The 10,000-nt window shown below is 41.4% G+C and overlaps 1 protein-coding gene across 2 annotated transcripts in view; it reads right to left on the bottom strand.

Moving 5' to 3' along the window:
- Positions 1–10,000, bottom strand: part of LOC133655379 (A disintegrin and metalloproteinase with thrombospondin motifs 14-like) — a 122,910-nt gene that overhangs the window by 81,855 nt on the left and 31,055 nt on the right. For both annotated transcript variants that reach the window (XM_062055485.1, XM_062055486.1), the window contains exon 4: positions 4,237–4,433. In XM_062055485.1, the coding sequence (XP_061911469.1) occupies positions 4,237–4,433 (197 nt within the window). The remainder of the gene's footprint in view (positions 1–4,236; positions 4,434–10,000) is intronic.

The following is a 10,000-nucleotide window of genomic DNA, read 5'->3' as shown; positions in this document are numbered from 1 at the left end:
CTTCCTTGAAATGCTCAGTCATTCACAAACAAGGATGTGAACAAATGTGTGAGGAAATTGTCGAACAGTTTAAGAACAACATTTCTCAACGAGCTATTGCAAGGAATTTAGGGATTTCCCCATCTACGGTCCGTAATATCATCAAAAGGTTCAGAGAATCTGGAGAAATCACTGCACGTAAGCAATGATATTATGGACCTTCGATCCTTCAGGCGGTACTGCATCAAAAAGCAACATCAGTGTGTAAAGGATATCACCACATGGGCTCAGGAACAATTCAGCAAACCACTGTCAGTAACTACAGTTCGTCTCGACATCTGTAAGTGCAAGTTAAAACTCTACTATGCAATGCGAAAGCCATTTATCAACAACACCCAGAAACGCCGCCGGCTTCGCTGGGCCCGAGCTCATCTAAGATGGACTGATGCGAAGTGAAAAAGTGAACTGTGGTCTGACGAGTCCACATTTCAAATTGTTTTTGGAAACTGTGGACGTCGTGTCCTCCGGACCAATAAGGAAAAGATATAGGCGCAAAGTTCAAAAGCCAGCATCTGTGATGGTATGGGGGTGTATTAGTGCCCAAAGCATGGCTAACTTATGCATCTGTGAAGGCACCATTAATGCTGAAAGGTACATACAGGTTTTGGAGCAACATATGTTGCCATCCAAGCAACGTTATCATGGACGCCCCTGCTTATTTCAGCGAGACAATGCCAAGCCATGTGTTACAACAGCGTGGTCCAGGGGCCGTACTTATCAAGCTTCTTAGAATTACTCCTAAGAAGTCTGCTAAGAGTTGACTTAAGAGTAAATAAATTCTTCGCTGAAAGCTGCACTTAAAAGTTAGTTATCAAGCGTCTTACTCACACTTTCAGCGAAGTGTAGGACTGAATCTTAAGTGTCACACTCAGAGCTGAATTACGACATTACTATGTGCCGTAAACGGAATTTTAGGTGACGTCATTTCTGTGTCCATAGAAATGACCAATCACGGAAGGGAATCAGTTGTCTAAGAATAAAGAAATATCTTGGAAATATTTAAGTGGACAATGGGAGTGTATATTTTGACAATAAACTACAAAATAATACAAAACAAACTAGTCCCCGCCGGCACTCACGCTACCGCTCCCTCTCTTCTCTCGCCCACACACTCACTGACGTCACTCACCTCACGGCCACACACATACGCTACTGTCATAACATTTTCTTACCAATTCATTAATTAGGCAACTAATTTGAAACTGGTGTGTATACTAGCCCACTGCAGACACATGCAGAAATCAACAAGGAATCGAAAAGTATTAAATCTGTGACAAAAATAATATCCGCTCTGTCTAAACGATACCGTTTGATCAGCTGCTCGTCATCAAAAAAAACAACATTGTTCCGTTCCCTGAACGTTCGCGCACGTCTCTCTCGCCTCAGTGCCATCCCCTGCTGGCAACTCCTAACCACTTAAGACACCTCTGAAGGTCTCTTAAATATCGTGGAGAGTAGGAGTGATTCTTAGACTTAAGAACGTTGATAAAAAGCTTTTATTCTTAAGTTTGAGAGTAGGACTAAATTTCGCAAATTCTCAGGACTTAAGTGTAAAATGGCACTCTAAGAAGCTTGATAAGTACGGCCCCTGACCTGTCTCCCATTGAAAATGTGTGGCGCAATATGAAGCCTAAAATACCACAACGGAGACCCCCGGACTGTTGAACATCAAGCAAGAATGGGAAATAATTCCACCTGAAAAGCTTCAAAAATTGGTCTCCTCAGTTCCCAAACGTTTACAGAGTGTTGTTAAAAAGAAAGGCCATGTAACACAGTGGTAAAAATGCCCCTGTGCCAACTTTTTTGCAATGTGTTGCTGCCACTAAATTTCAAGTTCATGATTATTTGCAAAATAAAATTAAGTTTCTCAGTTCGAACATTAAAGGCCTACTGAAAGCCACTACTACCGACCACGCAGTCTGATAGTTTATATATCAATGATGAAATCTTAACATTATAACACATGCCAATACGGCCGGGTTAACTTATAAAGTGACATTTTTAATTTGCCGCTAAACTTCCGGTTCGAAACGCCTCTGCGGATGACGTATGCGCGTGACGTAGACCGGGGAACACGGGTATGCCTTCCACATTGAAGCCAATACGAAAAAGCTCTGTTTTCATTTCATAATTCCACAGTATTCTGGACATCTGTGTTCGTGAATCTGTTGCAATCATGTTCATTGCATTATGGAGAAGGAAGCTGAGCAAGCAAAGAAGAAAGTTGTCGGTGCGAAATGGACGTATTTTTCGAACGTAGTCAGCAACAACAGTACACAGCCGGCGCTTCATTGTTTACATTCCCGAAAGATGCAGTCAAGATGGAAGAACTCGGATAACAGAGACTCTAACCAGGAGGACTTTTGACTACGATACACAGACGCCTGTAGAGAACTGGGACAACACAGACTCTTACCAGGATTACTTTGATTTGGATGACAAAGACGCAGACGTGCTACTGTGAGTATGCAGCTTTGGCTTCTAAACATTTGATCGCTTGACCGTATGTGCGCAACTTTTTTTTGCGTATGTACGTAACTTTTTTAAAATATATAAGCTTTATGAACCTTGGGTTAGGTGAACGGTCTTTTGGGCTGAGTGATTGTGTGTGTTGATCAGGTGTTTGAATTGTATTGGCGTGTTCTATGGAGCTAGGAGCTAGCAGAGGAGCTAGGAGCTAGCATAACAAACACGCAGGTGTTTTTATGCAGGATTAATTTGTGGCATATTAAATATAAGCCTGGTTGTGTTGTGGCTAATAGAGTAAATATATGTCTTGTGTTTATTTACTGTTGTAGTCATTCCCAGCTGAATATCAGGTCACCCCCGGCTCTCACAGCATCTTCCCTATCTGAATAGCTTCAACTCCCCACTAGTCCTTCACTTGCACTTTACTCATCCACAAATCTTTCATCCTCGCTCAAATTAATGGGGAAATTGTCGCTTTCTCGGTCCGAATCTCTCTCATTTCATGCGGCCATCATTGTAAACAATAGGGAACTTTGCGTATATGTTCAACTGACTACGTCACGCTACTTCCGGTAGGGGCAAGCCTTTTTTTTTATAAGATACCAAAAGTTGCAATCTTTATCGTCGTTGTTCTATACTAAATCCTTTCAGCAAAAATATGGCAATATCGCGAAATGATCAAGTATGACACATAGAATAGATCTGCTACCCCCGTTTAAATAAAAAAAATTCATTTCAGTAGGCCTTTAAATATCTTGTCTTTGCGGTCTATTCAATTGAATGTAGGTTGAAAAGGATTTGCAAATCATTGCATTTATTTACGAAATCACACAACATTCCCCAAGATAAAAGAGCAACATTTCATGTAAACAAGGTCTAACAGGAGCTGTTATAATAATTGGATGGCCAAACGCTGAGCTTGCATATTTGAAGACTCGAAAGTTTCTGGTATGTCTTCAGAGGCCATGTGTGCGGGGATAATTGCAAAGCCAGAAGGAACACACATGGACAACACACGCACTTAAAGAGGCTGGAATTCGGCCGCCAAACGAGAGCAGCAGCTGTGGACTAGAGGCGACGAGGGGCGTCCCTGGCCTGTATACAACATCGCATCGGCGTGGCCCGTGCTGGAACAACGCTGCCATTGTGTGCCGGGCACCTCGCAGACAGGATGTCCAGTAATCAATCCCTCTGAGGGGTTGGGGGGGGGGGGGGGGGGTTCTCCAGGTGGTACTATGGGAGGGATTCGGAGGGATTTGAGCACGGGCACGGCTCTGCTGGCTTACAGGCAAACCCCTCGCTTCTTCCAGAAAATGTAAAAAGATTTGCTTAACAGATAGCAGCACATTCTCCCTGGCACCAATTAGGAAAATGAAGCCTAACATGCTGAATCAATTAACCCATCATTCCTCATAAGTAGCGGCGGTTTTCCAAGGTGGCGTAACCCGCCGACCCACAGTCGACTCTTTGATTGGCGCAGCTTATCAGACCACCGTGCGGGCTCCCCGACTGGTAACTGTTACCGAGTGAAACCGGCGCTCTGTGAAAATCTGACTTGAAGGATTTGGGCTCCTGGTAAGGAGATTATGGTGGTAGGAGCTGCTGAGGTCCATAAAGAACCAGCTAACCTCCGCCGTAATCCATAAAAAAAGCTGTTGACAAAGCGTGATGTCAGAGCGGTGATATTTGACGTCTGAGGAACCCGCTGACCCCGCCCGGCCGACTTACGATGTTCATGAGGGTGAGGACGTAGTTCTGCACGTGCTCTTTGCCGTGGAAGCGCACCACCGAGTCGTCCACGGCGAGCAGCACCTCGATGTTGTAGTCGTCCGCCTTGGCGTGCCTCCTCTTGCGCTCGGCCTCCGACAGTCTGTGCTGGACCAGGTCCAGGGCCGCCGGGAGTTCCGCGAGGCCGAAGTCCACCACTGCAATGAAAGCGCCGGAACGCTGAGTGTAACACAGAAAGTCTTTTGACCTGAGAGGCCGCGTCCTCTGCAGTGGACGTTTGTGGACATGCATAAGGGGGGGGGGGCTGTATGTCTTGCATGTATAGAAATAGGGACAGTAAAAAAATCTTTAAAGTCTTTCTTTTAGGAATGTCGAACAAAAAACCTTGTCCAAGGCTACGTTCACACTGCACTGCAATAACTGAACTCTAAGTAGGATGAAATATCTCAAATAAGGGTGATATTTGCTTATTTTCCGTCTGATAAGATCATTCTTCTCACTAAGCAGATTTTGTGTTAGAGTGTTTTACTTGTTTTAAGTGTTTTGGTCCTAAATGATCTCAGTAAGATATTACAGCTTGTAGCTGAGATTTGATGACCTATATTGAGTAAAACTAATTGAAACTAGAATATCAACTGTTGCAAAGCTGTGTCATCAACACTCACAAGTATAAAACTACTTTTTTTTAAAGTACCGTATTTCCTTGAATTGGCGCAGGGAATATAGTATTCGCACGTCTAGAATTACTGCCGGGTCAAACTCGTTTCTCAAAATAATTAACGCATGCTTGGCCTTATCGCCGGTTCATTATTGAAGCCGAATCAAATTTGTTTCGCAAAATATTAATTTTATTATCGCATGTCTATAATTTTCGCCGGGTCAAACTCGTTTCGCAAAATATTTAGCATATGTCTAGAACTTCCACCGGGTCAAATTCGTTACGTCACGAGTGACGCTTTACCTGTCCTCATTTTCAAAATGGAGGAAGCTGCTTTCAGTAGTTTACAATCGCACAAAGGAAAAAAGATAAAGAGCTTTTCAGTAGGATTTAAGGTCCAAGCTATTGAATACCGGTACAGTATGCTAAAGAGAACAGTAAGCAGCTATGTTTTATTAATATACCGTAGCTGCGTGTGTCAAATACTGTATAAGTCATTAAATGACTCCCGCCTCCTGGTGGTAGAGGGCGCTGCCGCGCTAGTGATCCTTCTTGCGACTTCCGGTACTGCAGAAGAAGTGAACACACGCAGCAAGAGATTTTTTTTCTTCCTTCTAACATGGAGGATTACATACCGGTATCTAAAAACAGTTTTCTAAACTGGACTTTCAATGGAAGCAGGAGGTAATAATTAAAGGAATATCTCCATCGAGACAAAGAGACTTTTAAAACAGAAAAAAGAAAATAATGAAGACTTCTATACACAAGTTATCGATGCTTTTGGTCAGAAGGAGCTGCAGATGGACTCCATTTATAAGTACAGGTAAGACCATAATAACGTTTTTTTTAAATTAAATGTGCTTTTCATGATGGTATGCTTACATCACACTCAAAGCGCACGCCTAAATTTTATGGATTCCTTTTGGTAAACGCCGGAGTGAGAAGAGGTTTTAAAATAATTACCGCATGCACGGCCATCCCGCCGGTTTCCGGTAAACGCAGGAGTGACAGGAGGTTTTAAATTAATTAACGCCCCTGCGGCTATTCAAGGAAATACGGTAATCATTTCTTATTTCAAGCACGAAAAAAAAATCATGACTTTGACACAATTGTGTCTCATAATCAGTGTTGGGACTAACGCGTTAAACGCGTTACTGTAACGCCGTTAGTTTCGGCGGTAACTAGTAATCTAACGCGTTATTTTTTTATATACAGTAACTCAGTTACCGTTACTGCATGATGCGTTACTGCGTTATTTTACGTTATTTTTTATGTAGTATCGGCTAGAAACTGAAGATCTGAGTGTTTTATTGGAGCGCTCCGGTGGAAAAGAAGAGGGGAGACGTTCCTCCAGAGCCGTACTTCGGGTCTAACAACCTTCACTTCACCCGGAAGTGGTCATTACAGCTGAGGGTGAATGACGAGCCCGGCGGTTTGTTGCAACTTTGTGACTTTATTGCACGCAGCCATCCACCAAGCTAGAGCACCTACACGCACTCACTGTCGCCGCTCCCTCACCTCTCTCGCCCACTCACTCACTGGCTGCCACAACAACTTCCAGTCAGGATTTCGACCTCTTCATAGCACAGAGACGGCCCTTCTTAAAGTTATAAATGACATCCGTCTAAACACAGACTCTGGCAAAACTTCAGTATTAATGCTTTTGGACCTCAGTGCTGCATTTGACACTGTCGACCACTCAATACTTTTGGACAGGTTGGAAAACTGGGTGGGGATCTCAGGCACAGTTTTAAGCTGGTTCAAGTCATATCTACAAGATAGGAACTATTTTGTTTCCATTGGTGACTTTGTATCAGAACCAACCAACGTAACGTGTGGAGTCCCCCAAGGTTCAATCTTGGGGCCGACTTTATTTAACATCTATATGCTCCCACTAGGACAAATCATGCAAAATAATAACATTGACCATCATTGCTATGCCGATGACACCCAAATCTATGTAGCGCTATCACCAAATGACTATCGCCCCATAGATCTTCTGTGCCAGTGCATTGAGCAAGTCAAAGACTGGATGTGCCAAAATTTCCTACAACTAAATGAAGATAAAACTGAGATAATTGTTTTTGGTGCTAAAAAAGAAAGGTTTAAAGTCATCCAACACCTTCAATCACTGTCCCTGAAAACCTCAAATAAAGCCAGAAATCTTGGGGTTATTTTAGATTCTGATTTACATTTCGACAGTCACATCAAATCAGTAACAAAATCGGCCTACTATCACCTCAAAAATGTAAAAAGACTTAGAGGGCTCATGTCAGCTCAAGACTTAGAAAAACTTGTACATGCCTTTATTACCAGTAGGCTAGACTATTGTAATGGTCTCCTTGCAGGTCTTCCCAAAAAAACTGTCAGGCAGCTACAGCTTGTTCAGAACGCTGCTGCTAGAGTTCTAACAAAGACCAAAAAATGTGAGCACATTACACCAATTCTTAAATCCTTACATTGGCTCCCTGTACATCAGAGAATAGATTTCAAAATCCTCCTGCTCACATATAAATCACTACATGGTCTAGGGCCCAAGTATATCACTGATATGCTCCCACTATATACGCCCTCTAGATCACTAAGATCTTCTGAGACCAATCTGTTAGCGGTTCCAAGAGTAAACTCAAATCAAGGGAGATCATCATTCAGTCACTATGCAACAAATAGCTGGAATAAACTTCCTGAAGATGTCAGACTCTCCCCAACTCTCACTACTTTTAAAACTAGACTGAAGACTTTTATGTTCACCTTAGCTTTCAGCTAAATCTTTTAATCTTTTAACTTTTAACGTCTGCACTGTTTTTATTTTTATTGTCTGCATTTTAATTTTGCTTTTATTTTCTTTCATTTCACTTTGTTGTCTGTGAAGCACTTTGAGTCTGCCTTGTGTATGAAAAGCGCTATACAAATAAAGTTGCCTTGCCTTGCCTTGCCTTGACGTCACTCACCTCTCATGCTGTCATATCTTAAAGGGCCACACACACACACACACACACACACACACACACACACACACACACACACACACACACACACACACACACACACACACACACACACACATACGCTACACTCATAACAACTAACAAGACATCATGGCGAAGCCAGAAGTCGAGTTTTTTAACATGGAGACATTCTCAATACTTTTCTTTTGTCGAGCACAAAGAAAATAACATTTTAGTTAAATGTAAGTTGTGTCTTGGATCCAAGATCCTATCTACTTGAAGTTAAAGTTAAAGTGCCATTATGTTGCAGCTATTTAAAATAGTTTTGTCAATTTTTTCTGGCCTGAAATAAATTGGCCCTTTGAAACATATCTTTGTCTTTGTGTGTTGTATGTAGACCACATTGTTTGTGTGTTGTATGTAGACCACATTGTTTGTGTGTTGTATGTAGACCACATTGTTTGTGTGTTGTATGTAGAGCACATTGTTTGTATGTTGTATGTAGACCACATTGTTTGTGTGTTGTATGTAGACCACATTGTTTGTGTGTTGTATGTAGACCACATTGTTTGTGTGTTCTATGTAGACCACATTGTTTGTGTGTTGTATGTAGACCACATTGTTTGTGTGTTGTATGTAGACCACATTGTTTGTGTGTTGTATGTAGACCACATTGTTTGTGTGTTCTATGTAGACCACATTGTTTGTGTGTTCTATGTAGACCACATTGTTTGTGTGTTCTATGTAGACCACATTGTTTGTGTGTTGTATGTAGACCACATTGTTTGTGTGTTGTATGTAGACCACATTGTTTGTGTGTTGTATGTAGACCACATTGTTTGTGTGTTGTATGTAGAGCACATTGTTTGTGTGTTGTATGTAGAGCACATTGTTTGTGTGTTGTATGTAGACCACAGTGTTTGTGTGTTGTATGTAGACCACATTGTTTGTGTGTTGTATGTAGACCACATTGTTTGTGTGTTGTATATAGACCACATTGTTTGTGTGTTGTATGTAGACCACATTGTTTGTGTGTTGTATGTAGACCACATTGTTTGTGTGTTGTATGTAGACCACATTGTCTGTGTGTTCTATGTAGACCACATTGTTTGTGTGTTGTATATAGACCACATTGTTTGTGTGTTGTATGTAGACCACATTGTTTGTGTGTTGTATGTAGACCACATTGTTTGTGTGTTGTATGTAGACCACATTGTTTGTGTGTTGTATGTAGACCACATTGTTTGTGTGTTGTATGTAGACCACATTGTTTGTGTTCTATGTAGACCACATTGTTTGTGTGTTGTATATAGACCACATTGTTTGTGTGTTGTATGTAGACCACATTGTTTGTGTGTTGTATGTAGACCACATTGTTTGTGTGTTGTATGTAGACCACATTGTTTGTGTGTTGTATGTAGACCACATTGTTTGTGTGTTGTATGTAGACCACATTGTTTGTGTGTTGTATATAGACCACATTGTTTGTGTGTTGTATGTAGACCACATTGTTTGTGTGTTGTATGTAGACCCCATTGTTTGTGTGTTGTATGTAGACCACATTGTTTGTGTGTTGTATGTAGACCACATTGTTTGTGTGTTGTATGTAGACCACATTGTTTGTGTGTTGTATGTAGACCACATTGTTGGTGTGTTCTATGTAGACCACATTGTTTGTGTGTTGTATGTAGACCACATTGTTTGTGTGTTGTATGTAGACCACATTGTTTGTGTGTTGTATGTAGACCACATTGTTTGTGTGTTGTATGTAGACCACATTGTTTGTGTGTTGTATGTAGACCACATTGTTTGTGTGTTGTATGTAGAGCACATTGTTTGTGTGTTGTATGTAGACCACATTGCTTTCAGAGTTCAGTGATGCAAATGCATGTCAAGTTGATCAACAGATTGTATTATTCTCCAGTGCAATAACAGTACTGAAATGAAGGCTAAAAGGGCATTAATGGGAGCCTTAAAAAAAGGGGGGGGGAAAGAAGTAACTAAATAGTTACTTTTCACAGTAACGCATTACTTTTTGGTGTAAGTAACTGAGTTAGTAACTGAGTTACTTTTGAAATAAAGTAACTAGTAATTGTAACTAGTTACTGGTTTTCAGTAACTAACCCAACACTGCTCATAATTAAAACAGATGACAGCC

The sequence above is a fragment of the Entelurus aequoreus genome, linkage group LG08, assembly GCF_033978785.1.
Source record: "Entelurus aequoreus isolate RoL-2023_Sb linkage group LG08, RoL_Eaeq_v1.1, whole genome shotgun sequence".
Taxonomy (NCBI): Eukaryota; Metazoa; Chordata; class Actinopteri; order Syngnathiformes; family Syngnathidae; genus Entelurus; species Entelurus aequoreus.
The sequence above is the reverse complement of the archived record's forward strand: the minus strand, read 5'-3'. Positions and strand labels throughout refer to the sequence as shown.